General features: G+C 44.4%; 1 protein-coding gene across 3 annotated transcripts in view; it reads right to left on the bottom strand.

Annotated features, from left to right (window-relative positions):
- Positions 1-14,684, bottom strand: part of bach2 (BTB domain and CNC homolog 2) — a 229,995-nt gene that overhangs the window by 49,168 nt on the left and 166,143 nt on the right. For all 3 annotated transcript variants that reach the window (XM_033021076.1, XM_033021074.1, XM_033021075.1), the window contains one exon: positions 12,963-13,217. In XM_033021076.1, coding sequence (XP_032876967.1) covers positions 12,963-13,217 — 255 coding nt within the window. The remainder of the gene's footprint in view (positions 1-12,962; positions 13,218-14,684) is intronic.

Raw genomic sequence — 14,684 nt, 5'->3', positions numbered from 1 at the left:
ACTTAGTATACTTGTAAAATCTAGTTGAAATCTCGAAAAGAGATACAGAAATAGTGTTTCAGTTCAAAGAGCCTTTGAGACCACCACAGTCATGACAAAATATACTGGTTGTTTTTGCACTAAAAAAACAAGGAAGGAAAAATTGCCTTCATACAAACTCATCTTTGTGCACACACGCACAAAGCTCATCCCTCCCTGACGACCTGAACTGTTTTTTTGCCAGGTTTGATTGCGCCGACAGCAGTGACAACATACGGGCACAGCAGGGACCCTCACCACCGGTGCTGACTCTGAGCCCCCACGACGTGAGACGGACCCTGCAGCACATCAACCCCAACAAGGCCATCGGGCCTGACGGAGTACCAGGGCGGGTTCTGAAACACTGCGCAGGGGAGCTGACTGCGGTGCTCATGGACCTGTTTAACACCTCCCTGCTGCAGGCCTCCGTCCCCACATGCCTCAAGACAGCCACAATCATCCCTGTGCCAAAACAATCAGCCATCAGGTCCCTCAACGACTATCGGCCAGTGGCGCTGACACCGGTGGTGATGAAGTGCTTCGAACGTCTGGTACTGGGACACTTGAAGAACAGCATCCCCCCCTCCTTAGACCACCACCAATTTGCCTATAGGGCAAACAGGTCGACGGAGGACGCAGTGTCACTGGCCCTCAACTCCACCCTGACACACCTTGACCAGCGGGACAGTTATGTGCGGATGCTATTCATAGATTATAGCTCCGCCTTTAACACCATCCCCCCCCATAAACTAGTCACTAAGCTGGACCACCTGGGCCTCAACACACACCTGAGCAGCTGGGTCCTGGACTTTCTCACCGGCCGACCACAGACTGTGCGCATGGGGAGGCAGGTCTCCTCCAGCATCACCCTGAACATCGGTGCACCACAGGGCTGTGTGTTGAGCCCCTTCCTCTTCTCCCTCTACACTCTCGACTGCAAACCCACCCACGAGGCCAACACCATATTAAAGTTTGCAGATGACACCATCGTGGTAGGCAGGATCACGAGTAACAACGAGGCCGCCTACAGGACAGAGGTAGAGAACCTGGTGAGCTGGAGCCGTGAGAACAACCTGATCCTCAACGCAGCAAAAACAAAGGAGATGATCCTGGACTTCAGGAGGAGACCGAAGACCTTCGTCCATCAGCCCATCACCATTAACAGCGAGACAGTGGAGGCTGTGCAGAACATCAGGTACCTCGGGGTCAACATCAGCCACGACCTGACCTGGACCGTCAACATCACGGCGACGGCCAAGAAAGGACTTCAAAGGCTCCACTTCCTGAGGTGCTTGAAGAGGGCACGTCTCCCACAACAGCTGCTGGTGAGCTTCTACAGGTCAGCCATCGAGTCAGTTCTCACATACTGCATCACAGTATGGTACTCTGGCTGTACCGCAGAGAACAGGATAGCTCTCCAACGCGTCATTAAAACTGCTGAGAGGATCACTGGCACCCAGATCCCCAGACTGGAGGACATCTACCGGACCCGCTGCATCCGGAGGGTCAAGGGCATCATTAGAGACAGCACACACCCTGGACACTGCCTCTTCACCCCCCTGCCCTCAGGAAGACGATACAGGACACTGAGCGCCCGCACGACAAGACTGATAAACAGCTTCTACCATAGAGCTGTGACACTACTGAACTCTATCCCCCTCCCACACTGATTCCCCCCCTCTCTCTCACACACCCGCCCATACTCCTGTATGTTTATAGTCTAATTTTTTAATAGTTCTTTTTTTAAACGTATTTTTATACTCATATTCCTGTGCAGCTGGAGGACTGCTCCAACAACATTTCGTTGTCTTGTACAATGACAATAAAGATTATTATTATTATTATTATCTTTGAGGGGGATTGATGCAATTCTTCATTTTCTATTTGCAATTTTCTCACCATTCAACCTTTGAACAATGCACAAATATTTAATTAAATAAATGTATTATTTGAAGCCCAAGAGTTTTTAATTACATAGAAGCACTGTATTTATAGTTGTTAGTGTGGAAGATGGTCTTCATTTAAATCTTTCCTGAATGGATGCATGCAATATTTTTAATGAAACTCTCTTCATCCTTCTTGCATCCTTCGAATTCAAAAGTATCTAAAAATACTAAAGTTCACACTAAAAATTTACGCCAAAAAATTGAATTACAACATGCAGTTTTTCCTCTTGCATTATTCTACCCAATATCTTTGTAACTTGGAATGTCCATAATTATAACTTGGAATGAAGGGTGTGTACGTGGGCACAGGGAAAAAGTAAATTTTATCTTGGAAATGTCAGATTAGAGGGCATAGCTTTAAGGGAGGCAGAAAGCTCAAAGGAGATGAGTGGGGCACGTTAAACCACCATAGGGGGGGGCGCCGTCGAGTATGGCTGCCTGCCAGCAGCTGTTACTCCTTTCACCCTTTTTTTTTTTTTTTGTGAGTTAAAAGTGTTTGTTTTGGGGGTCTTCTAGTCTTTTATGTGGTGGGTGGGGGGAGGGGAAGGGGGAAACTTTATTTCCTAGTCCCTACCTGGTTGGAAAGGCGGCTTCCCTCCGAGCTGCTTCTTCGCCCCCTCCTCGCGGCCTACCATCGGATTGGAGCGGCGTTTCCTGTCGGGACCGGCCGGAACCCCAGCTTCGGCGGCGGTACAGCGCTGGGACACCAACACGGAGTGGGCGATGCCTTACCGGGTCGCCGTGCGGTAAGCTCCGGAGTACTGTGACCGCCGACTACAACATCCGAGGAGCTGTGGCTGTGGAGCGTCCAGCCGTGGGTGGGCGGCGCTGGATTGAAAACACAGCGGAGCCTAGGATTCGAGATCGCCAGAGTCGGAGCTCCAACCAGCGCGGCCTGAGGACTTCGGGTGCCGCGGTCTCCGGGGAGGGAGCGGCCGCTCCAGGCATTTCCAAGCCGCTGAGGAGTGTTCACCCGACGCCGGAGTTCCATCTTCCCCGCAAGAGGGCCTGAAAACATCGGACTGGCTGCGGAGGCCACAATAGGCCCGACTATGGGTGAACAGGGGATGGGACTGGACTTTGCTGACTTCCCCCACAGTGGGAACCATTGTGGGGGGATGTTTTTATGTTTATTGGTAAATTCTTTAATGTTGTGTCTTATCTTTATTCGTGTGCTGCAATGGTAAGTCAAATTTCACTACACCATTTGGTGTATGTGATAATAAATGTCCTTTGTATCCTTTGTTTTTTTTAGTGGAGGGTGCCTGGAATGCACTGCCAGGAGTAGTGGTGGAAGTAAATGCAATAGTGGCATTTAAGAAGATTCTAGATAGGTAAATGAATATGCAGCAAATGTATGGATATGGATCACATGTAGAGGAGATTAATTTTACTTCACATCATGTTCCCACAGACATTATGGGTCAGAGAGCCTGTTCCTGTGCCGTACCAGCTATGCAAGTCGTATTACTACTTTTAAACTCTATAACTAAAAACAATGTCATCTTTATAAGGACCACCTGGCTCACAATGGGAACATGGCAGATCCAGACTTCATTGAGGGCTACACACATGCTCAGAAGGTGCTCAATTTAGCAAAAAGGTTCCGCCGATAGAATACAGTAGAGTCATTAAGGCAGGAGGGGAACATTGAATAAAACACAAAGTGCTGGACTAACCCAGCAGGCCAAACAGCATCTCTGGAGGACATAGATAGGTGGCATTTCAGGTCTGGACCATTTTGAACTTTGTCAGCTCTGTACACTGCAATATTCCAGAATCTAGTCTTCTTTTTGTTACCCTTGATTATCATCTTAACCAACACATCCACCAGACATCTAATGAACATCTATGAAATGTATTAGAAAGGCGCTATATAAATCCCATCCATTATTATTATTATTAAAACAAAGTGAAGTGTTAAGATGCATGCATGGTGAAAAAGTGAATGCGTGTGTTGCATGTTTACAGCAATAGTCCAAGCTTCATGAGGCCAGCTTTTCAATCATTTTGCTACCATGATAACCTGGTTGGTGGAAATAGAACCTTAATGTGCACATAACAGACAAGTCCATGATAAAAAAATATCCCTACTGACAATACATTGTCCATAAATTGTCTGAGTTGATTATTTTGAATCCTTGATAATATCTGCTTGGTATATTAACTTTCAGTGGATATTTAGAGACAGCCATGTATAAATTAGACAGAATTTGTTATCACTTTTATGAAATGTTCCACTCTACTGCTTTGCATGTATGATGTTATCTGAAACAGTGAATGAACTACACTCTCAAAACTGACTCAGCGCTGTTATCTGTCCTACACAGGTTTAGATAATTATTGATTTATCACACATTGGATGATAAGTTACAAAATCACAGCTTGATGCCCTGAGCAGATTTAAGAAGATAGGTTTAAAAATATCACATTCCATTCCTGTAAGACTGACAGAAGTGAAGATATGCCAGCTCAGATCTGATTTATTAAAAAAATACACAAAGTGCTGGAGTAACTCAGGGGTCCTATCTGAAACATCAACCATGTTCTTCAGTGATGGACTTGATTTATATGCTCAAACCAGACAAAATAACTTTTGTGTGTGCTTTCATGGGACTGCCAAATCACTGCATGAAATCCACCCATTTGGAAACAGTATCAATCACCTCCGTATATTACTCACCCTGTCACAGCTGTCATATTTTAGAGGCAAAAGAGACTGTAGTTGCTGGAATCTGGAGTAAAGAAAGGGAAAGCTGCTGGTGGAGTCAGCAGGTCAGGGAGCATTTGTAGAGGGAAATGAACAGTCAATGTTTTCGATTCAGATCATTTATCTTGACTGGAAGACTAGAAAGGAAGTAGCTCGTATAAAGAGGTGGGCGAGCGGTAGGCAACAGCTAGCAAGTTATAGGTGGATATGGGTTAGGATTTGTTGATCAACAGATAACAGTTAGATGGGAGAGGGATGGGTAGAGATAACAACAGAGGCTGAGAGGTGATCAGTGGGGAACAAACAACTGCGGATTCAAGAATTTGATAAAAAAGTAAAGTGATGGAATTAAATCATGGCAAATAGGAGCAATAGAAGGAGGGGTGAGCAGACGGGGTAAATGGGGAAGTAAGAATGAGATGTTGGGCTCTGGGAGTTATTGTCAGAAGAAGGGCAGGTGTGAATGGACTAGGAGGAGAAGATAGGAGGAGAAAAAATGGACTGAGGAGGTGCAGGTTACTTGAAAATGGAGAATTTGATGTTTGTTATTGGGTTGTAGATTTCCAAGGTGTGTGCACTTGGCCACACCACACAGGAGTAGGCTGACAGACAGATTGGTGTGGGAATGGGAAATCAAAAACGCTAGCAACCATGAGATCCAAATAGCTGCAGCGGACTGAGTGCAGGTGCTCGGCAAAGCAGTCACCCGGTCTATATTTGGTCTCACTGATGTAGAGGAGATCACATCTAGAACATGCAAATGTATTAAACAAGATTGGAGGAGGTACAGGTGAATCTCTGTCTCACCTGGAAGGGCGTTTCTTCCCTGGAAGGTGCTGAGGGAACAGGTATAGGGAACAGGTTGTACACCTTCTTGCAGTTGTAGGGAAAAGGGGGAGGGATGAGTGAAGCATGAAGTCATGGAGAGAGTGGTCCCTGTGTTAAGTGGGAAGGAGTGGAGAAGATGTGAATGGGATCACATTATAGCTCAGAGAAATGGCAAAGAATGATGTGCTGGATCTGGAGGCTGCTGGAGTAAAAGGTAAGATCTGAGGAATCTACTCCTGTTCTGTCATGGGGGAGGTAGAGTAGTAGTGGAGGATATATAGTACAGGAGAGGGCTTGATCAAAAACAGTGTGGGGGAAGTTACACTTCCTGAAAAAGGAAAACATGTCAGATATCCTGGAGTGTAAAATCTCATCTCGTGAACACACACAATGTAAATTAGGGATATTTTGCCTCTCTTCTTGTACTTATCTCAAATGGTTTCTGTTTTTGTTATCTCCCTGCTCTGTTTTACCGTTTCCCTGCCCTTTTTCGCATTCCACATGGCCTTCATTATTTATGTATTTGAATCACTGCACTATAAGTCCTTGAAAAAAACTCTTCACCTTTTGGTTCTGTTTGTGCACACACATGTTTATAAGAAAGATATCCAGTCCACATGTATTCTGGTGTTACTGAAATGAAACATTCCTAATAACTTGGCTGCTGGCCCAGTTAGCTGCATTAAATGTGTTTGTGTCTGCAGAGTTCACATAGGTGATAGAAGCAGGGCTTAAACAGGCACAAAATGCAAGTGGTCAAAGCTCAGCTTTAGCTTCCAACAGTTTTCAGAAAAGGAATGGATTTAGAGGACTTTGATTGTTCAACGTTCCACTGAAGGAAATTTCTGCTCATCCAGTTATGGATGACAAACAGGCTTTTCAATGCAGAGAGAGCAGAAGGGTTGAGAAAGTTGGTGGAATGATTGTGGCTTGTAATTGTATGTCTTGTGCTGGGATGATATCTGTCAGCGGAGCAAATAGATGGTGACAACTATTTTCTGTGGCCCATTAACTGACCACTGCAAGAAACTTTGTAAACATTATTAAAGATTGACTAAGTATTTCTCTCAGAGTTAATTTCTCCTGGTTAATTAAACTAAAAGTATAAAACACATTGTCATTTTGATTCTCACAACAAAATATGAACATGAAAATTATTTTCTCCAAACCTGCTGAAAAAAACGAAAGGCAAGTAATTTAATTCTGACTTATTGCTCAAAATCCAAAAATATTTTGTCGCACATTAATGTAACGTGTATATGATGTGTGAAACTGGGTTATGACTTAAACATCAAGATACTAAATATAATATAAACACTAAACACTATATATAATGCTACCACAAAGGAAGTATCCATACAATAACTGTGGAACTTATTTGAATTGAGACATAAGAGACTGCAGATGCCAGAATCTGAAATTAAAAAATAAACTGCAGGAGGAACTCAGTGGGTCAGACAGCATCCATGAGGGGAAAGGAACTGTTGACATTTCAGGTTGAGACCCTGCATCAAGACTGAGAATGGAGAGAGCAAATAACCTAGCTACCTATTCTCTCCACTTTCAGTGCTTAGGCAAGGTCTCAACCCAAGGGCATAGACAATTAGATACATTAACGCATTTAAATGCATTAGCGCTACTGCGAACTCCCGAAGATAGCGACTGTAAGGGAGTCCCCGATCGGAGGGAAATCCCCGACCTCGCGGAGGCGCGCAGGTACAGTAAGTACCGTACTTGTAAACACCGGGGAGGCTTTCATAGAGTCCAGAGTCGAGGCTGTCAGGCAGGATCTCCCAGCAGCAACGGAGCTGGAGGTGCCGACTGTAAGGGAATCCCCGATCTCAGGGGAATCCCCGACCTCGTGGAGACTCGCAAGTGCAGTGCCTTTGAACACCAAGGAGGGCTTCATGGAGTACGGAAATGTGGTTGTCGGGCAGGGCTACAAGTAAGACTGAAGCGTAGGGGACTTCGGCCCCCTCTCCCTACTGTCCTACTGGCCAACGTACAGTCACTAGGAAGCAAAGTGGAGGACTTAAGGTCAAGGCTGGTCTACCAAAGGGAGCTATGTTCTGTTTCACAGAGACATGGCTCACCCCCAGCTCCCCAGACTCAGCAGTCCAGCCTGAAGGGTTCTCCATCCACCGTATGGACCGTACACTGGCATATGGGAAAGGGAGAGGAGGGGGCATCTGCCTCATGGTCAACTCTTCGTGGTGCTCAGACGTGGCAGTCCAGTCCAACTCCTGCTCTCCACACCTCGAATATCTGGCGGTGAAGTGCCGTCCCTTCTACCTACCAAGGGAATTCACCTCCATCATCCTGACCGCGGTCTACATCCCACCCCAGGCAGATGTCCGTCTGGCACTGGAGGAGCTGCACACCGTGGTCAACAAGTACAGGACGGCTTACCCCGAGGCATTTACCACCGTAGCCGGGGACTTCAAAAAAGCAAACCTGAAGAAATCACTCCCTAACATCCACCAACATGTCCCCTGCAGCACCAGAGGATCAAACACCCTTGACCACTGCTACGCAACCATCAAAGACGCCTATTGCTCTAGCCCTCGCCCTCACTTCGGAAAATCCGACCATTCAGTGGTTCGATTGGGAGAACACTGATGTGCCTTCCCGAGCCCCTATTCGCCCTGACGGTGTTACAGTCATAGTCACAGAGGCCGACTTCAGAAGATCCTTCAGGGGGGTGAACCCTCGGAAAGCGCCTGGACCTGATGGTATACCCGGTCGAGTTCTCAAGACCTGTGCAGACCAACTGGTGGGAGTTTTTGCACAATTTTTCAACCTCTCACTTCTGAGGTCTGAGTTTCCCACCTGTTTTAAGAGGGCATCAATAATACCGGTGCCCAAGAAAAGTAAGGTGACGTGCCTCAATGACTATCGTCCAGTGGCACTAACGTCTGTGATGATGAAGTGCTTTGAGAGGTTGTTTATGGTGCACATTTACTCCTACCTCAACAAGAACCTCGACCAACTACAGTTCGCATACCGCCACATCAGGTCAACAGGAGATGCAATTTCACTGGCTCTCCACTCCGCACTGGACCACTTGGACAATAAAAACTTCTATATTAGGCTGTTGTTTATAGATTACAGCTCGGCGTTTAATAACATCATCCCTTCCAAGCTGGTTACCAAGCTCACCGAACTAGGCCTCTGCGCATCCCTCTGCAATTGGATCCTCGACTTCCTCAAGACCACAGTCTGTTCAAATTGGAGGAACCACTTCATCCTCAGAAACAATCAGCACGGGAGCACCTCAAGGCTGCGTGCTCAGCTCCCTGCTTTACTCACTCTATACCCATGACTGCGTAGCCGGTCATAGTGCGAACTCCATCATCAAGTTCGCCGATGACACCACTGTGGTTGGACGAATCACAGATGGGGACGAGTCAGAGTATAGAAGTGAGATCGGCCGGCCGACTGACCAAATGGTGCCAGCACAACAACCTGGCTCTCAACATCAGTAAGACCAAGGAACTGATTGTGGACTTTAGTAGGGGAAGGATGAAGACGCACAATCCTGTTTATATCTACGGGACGATGGTGGAGAGGGTCAATAACTTCAAATTCCTGGGCGTGCATATATCAGAAGATCTTTCCTGGACCCAGCACACCGATGCAATTGTAAAGAAGGCACATCAGCGAATCTACTTCCTGAGAAGATTACGTAGATTTGGCATGTTGACAAGGATTCTCCTAAACTTCTACAGGTGCACAGTAGAGAGCATTCTGACTAGTTGCATTGTGGCCTGGTTCGGCAACTTGAACGTCCAGGAGCGAAAAAGACTACAAAAAGTTGTGACCACAGCCCAGTCCATCACCGGCTTTGACCTCCCCACCATCGAAGGGATCTATCGTAGTCGCTGCCTCAAAAATGCAGCCAAAATCATCAAGGACCCACACCATCCTGGCCACACACTTATCTCACCACCCCATCAGGAAGAAAGTATAGGAGCCTGAAGCCTCTAACGTCCAGGATCAGGAAAAGCTACTTCCCCACAGCCATCAGGCTATTAAACACAATGAATAAGCTATGAACTGCAAAAGACTATATTATTATTTGTTATTTGCACTATATTTGTTATTTATTGAACTTTTTCTTTTTTTGCCCGTTATATATAATGTTTACATATTCACATATTCTTTTGTGCAGCAGCAAGTAAGAATTTCATTATCCCGTCCGGGACATATGACAATAAAACACTCTTGACTCTTGAATTCATTTCTCCCCACCGATGCTGCTTGACCTGCTGAGTTTCTTCAGTTCGGTGGAGGCCGATTCTCTGGATACTTTCAAGAGAGAGCTAGATAGGGCTCTAAAAGATAGCGGAGTCAGGGGATATGGGGAGAAGGCAGGAACGGGGTACTGATTGGGGATGATCAGCCATGATCACATTGAATGGCGGTGCTGGCTCGAAGGGCCGAATGGCCTACTCCTGCACCTATTGTCTATTGTCAACCAAGGGCATCGACAATTCATTTCTCCCCACAGATGCTGCTTGACCTGCCGAGTTTCTTCAGTTATTTTCAACTGGAATGTTGTATTTGTAAAACCAAACACTGAAGTACTTGTCTGCACAAATCCTACAACTTTCCTTCATTAATGTAATTAAGATGAAAAGAGTGCAGAGAAGATTTACAAGGATGTTGCCAGGACTCGAAGGTCTAGGCATTAAGGAGAGATTGGACAGGCTTGGACTTTATTCCTGGAGTGCAGGAGGTTGAGGGCGATCTTATAGTAGTGTATGAAATCATGAGGGGAATAAATAGTGTAAATGCCCAGAATCTTGTTTTCCCAAGGTAGTTGAATGAATTTTAAAATCAGGGCATAGGTTTAAGGTGAGAGGGGAAAGATATATAATAGCAATGTGAAGCATAACTTTTTCTATACGAGTACGGTGGTATGAGGGAAAAGCTGCCAACTGAAGTAATTGAGACAAGTACAATAGCAACATTTAAAACACATTTGGGCAGGTGTGTGGATAGGAAAGGCTTCGAGGCATATGTGTCAACAAGGACAAATGAGAATAGCTTAGATGGGGCAACTTGGTTGACATCGCCAGTGGGTCGAAGGGACTGTTAGTGTGTTGTATGACTCCATGCCTTTGTGACTATGATTTACCTTCCAATTCAATCCAGATGTGTACAAATAATTTTTTTAAGAATATATATATTGCACATCTAAATATAGAAAATACTGGAATTAAGGGGCAGTTTCATGACTGAAATGCTAAACCATTTACATTTACAGGTATTTTCTGACGTGCTGCATATTTCCAGTATTTTTGGTTTGTGCTTCAGTCTATTTTTCCCTCACTTTAATCCATCAAGTCCAAAAATAGTTGGACACAGACATCTAATCTATCATCCTTCCTGCCATCACTGTTCAAATGATTGTGTCTAACTATTTTTGCATTTGATGTATTTGACAGGCAGCACAGTGGTGCAGCGGTAGAGTTGCAGTCTTACAGCTAATGTAGCGCCAGAGACCCGGGTTCGATACCGACTATGTGTGCTGTCTGTATGGTGTTTGTACGTTCTCCCTGTGATCTGCATGGGTTTTCTCCGAGATTATCGGTTTCCTCCCACACTCCAAAGATGTACAGGTTTGAGAGTTAATTGTCTTGGTAAATGTAAAAAAAATTGTCCCTAGTGGGTGTAGGATAGTGTTAATGTGCGGGGATTGCTGGTCGGCATAGACCTGGTGGGCCGAAGGGCCTGTTTCCGCGCTGTATCTCGAAACTAAACTAAACTAAATTGAAAAAAGGGCCCTGAGAGTTGTGCTGCAAATGTAATATTCCTTTCCCTATTGAAACCATAAAGTTCACATTTTGACTGGGGAATTCTCTTTTGTCACTGAATTCATGAATCACATTAGACTTGACAAAAACCTTAATATTGATATCTCCACCGGGTGGCTGCCTCACCAACAGTCTTATCTGTCCTTTCTTTCGTGTTTTAATAGTGTGTTAAATGTATGTTTTTAGTGTTCTTTAGCTTGTTTTATGTGTGTGTGTGGGGGGGTTGGGGGAAACTTTTTCTAATCTCCTACCTCGACGGAGATGTGATTATTTTCTGCATCGTATCTCCGTCCGCACTGCTGCCTAACATCGAGGAGTTGGCGGCCTTTGCTGGAGACCTATTTTGAGAGCTCCACCGCGGGCACTTGCAGACCTAGCATCACGGAGCCCACAATCCCTTTTCCAGGGATCGACGTCGGAGCTCCAACCGTGGGTGCCTGCAGACTTAACATCATGGAGCCCGCGGTCTCTGGTTTAGAGACCAACTTCGGGAACTCCAAGCCGCAGGAGCTTCGACAACCCCGACGCGGGAGTTTCGATCGACCCAACGCGGGAGATTCGATCGCCCCGACGGATGGTACGACTGCCTCGACCACGTGAGAATAAAGAGGAAGAAGATTGGACATTATTGTCTGCCATCACAGTGAGGAATGTGGGGAATCCGCTGCGGTGAATATTTATGTTAATTTTTAAATAGTTGTGTATCTTGGTGCTATTATTTTGTAATGCTGTATGGTAATTCGCATATCACTGTACCTTAATTGGTATATGTGACAATAAAAGACCTTTGAAACCTAAAAAGATCATGAAATTGCTGGAATGATTGGTTAAATGAGTTTATGTCTTCAGTTCAGGGTTGGGCATATGGTTAAGAGTGGATTTTCCCCAAAATCTTATATCAATTTTTTGACAGATAGTATAGTTTAAGCTAACCCCCCACCCTCCACAACTTTCATTTTACAGTTTCAGCTTAAGAGCATCTTTCAAAGATCTAACTACAAGCTTCAACCAAAAGTGACCCATAACTCAATTTCCCCTCAGATTAATAATGATTCCAGGTCTTCTTCTTCGAAAAAAATTCTGTATGTGATTGGGTTTGCTAACTAAAATGGGAGATGGGCATTATGGACTGAAAGGGCTCCAATGCTGTAAACTCAATGGTGCATTTTTACAGAGGCATGGAGATTAAATCATCCTGCCATTTGACGGATGTGGATCCAGAATTGTTCTCCTCGCATGTCCCAAATATTAGGATTTAGATTGAAGGGGGTTACATAGAGGAGTTTCTGGTCTTCTTTTTATTTTTGCATGAAGAAAGGGATACCAGGGCTTGGAATTCTACAAAGCTATGGAGCTTCGTAAATTGGAAAATAGGGTTGGCACAGGAGCAACTAATATCAACGGTCCAAAACATTGCTTCTGCACATATATACTATATACTATGCACTGTGTTAGTTTGTTACATTCAGTTTGCCTTGATGAGTTCATTAGAGTAAAAATAACTTAACGTAAACTCACTGCTATTTTAGACATCAAGGAAATAACTTAACACTGCATGGAGTGTTCCCATGCCATGCATCCTGCAGCAGTAGGATCAGTTTAAGCTATGTTCTACATTTAAAGTAAGTTACTACATCATACCTCCTCAGGCAGTGTGATAACCAGCTCATGTTCTGTTTGCCCGATCAAATTCTGTGAGAAATATTCACTGCATGCCGCCAGGACAGCGCGGTGGGCACGGAATTCCTTCCTCTCCACCGTTACGGTCACATCGCAGAGGATATCCTGCTTGCGCTGGGCATTGAGGCACAGGAGGATATTTGTACAATGCACTGTTGACTCATACACATACATGGGCGATTCAGGCTTCTCATCCACAGACATTCCGTTCAGACCCTAAAAAGAAATGGAAACAAGATGAACATTGGATTTACTTCTACACTGCAATTGAGCTAAAAATTAATTTAAAAGTTCAGCAGTATCTGCAGAGCATCATTTGATCTTCTTCACCCTTTTTTGAGTTTGGCTCAACACGTTCAACCATCAAACACTCAACATGACCAATACCTGCCTTTTCACATCACTGTCAATTCACCGGCACAACCCCTATTCTACTGCCACCCACCATTTCATGTAAGATCTGGACTTCTTAAGATGGTCATGTTCCTGACAGCTGTATCAAGATCATGGTACCAAACTCCACAATAGGACTAGGTCCTCCTCAGTTTATGAACAACAACATATGTACAGCCCGTGCACATCAACAAGTGTTTGGGAGGTCGGCCGGGTGGATTTGCCAGCTATTGAGAGGCTACAGGTAACTGTTCTTGACATTAGCTGGAATTTTGTCACATCAAACCCAGGACAAATATGTTTTAATTTAATACCTTGATGTCCATTTTGAGACTCCTATCTAGAGGCAGCCGGTCAGGCCAAGAGCAGTGTCCTTTTTAAAACTATCTATAGCATTTAAAACCTTTGTCTGTAGTAAAATCTTTTTTTAAATATATCATTATTTGCCCAAGATAGGCTTGTTACCAGATTGTTAATTTGCTAATATATTAAGAATGGCAAAATAAAATTTAAAGTGCTGCTCCAGACTATCTTTCCCTGTGGAACAACCCACCTCTGCAGGCACCTTCTGCTGGGTGGGAATTCAGTTTGCGACTGCATTTCTGATATGCAAACTGTTTGGATTACCAGTATTTCTCAGGAACAGAACTTGTTGTAACCTCAGGGACAATCTGTATTACAGGATTCACCTTAAAAAAGTAGTCTGTTCCAATATTATCACCTAGATGATTCCATTAATATGTGCTGTCAAGAACATCCTTATACAGATGTATATAATGATATTTCCCTTTTGCAGTTTTGTAAGAATGGGCTTGCTTCTTTCCATTAGGAAGTGCTTTCCTGTGTGTGCTAACAGAGGAAATGTATTACCATGCTATGTTTGAAATAAGTCCAGTGAGAAATAAAAAACACTCTTCTTTATGACTTTATGTCTTTCAATGATTAAATGTCAGAGACAATATTTAAGCAGAAGTATTTAAAAACATGTTACAACACATAGGCGTAGAAACCAAATTGTTAGTGAAGAGAAATGTGTTGAGACGCTTTGTGAGAGTATAAGATGTTGAATGGACATGTCTGAGCAGTGCTTGTTTCCAGCCAAACCGTTTTCTTCAAATGGAAAAAAGCATGAATAATGTTGGTACATTGTTACTAAATTTGGTGAAAATTCAGATATTATATTTGGGCAGTGAGATATTATATCAGGCTATAATGGAAGTTTTAGGAGCAAAGCCACTTTCAAATGGTGCCTGTAGCTGATGAAGGGAAAATATTTAAGGATTTGTGCAG

The sequence above is a fragment of the Amblyraja radiata genome, chromosome 5 (assembly GCF_010909765.2).
Source record: "Amblyraja radiata isolate CabotCenter1 chromosome 5, sAmbRad1.1.pri, whole genome shotgun sequence".
NCBI classification, from domain to species: Eukaryota; Metazoa; Chordata; class Chondrichthyes; order Rajiformes; family Rajidae; genus Amblyraja; species Amblyraja radiata.
The sequence above is the reverse complement of the archived record's forward strand: the minus strand, read 5'-3'. Positions and strand labels throughout refer to the sequence as shown.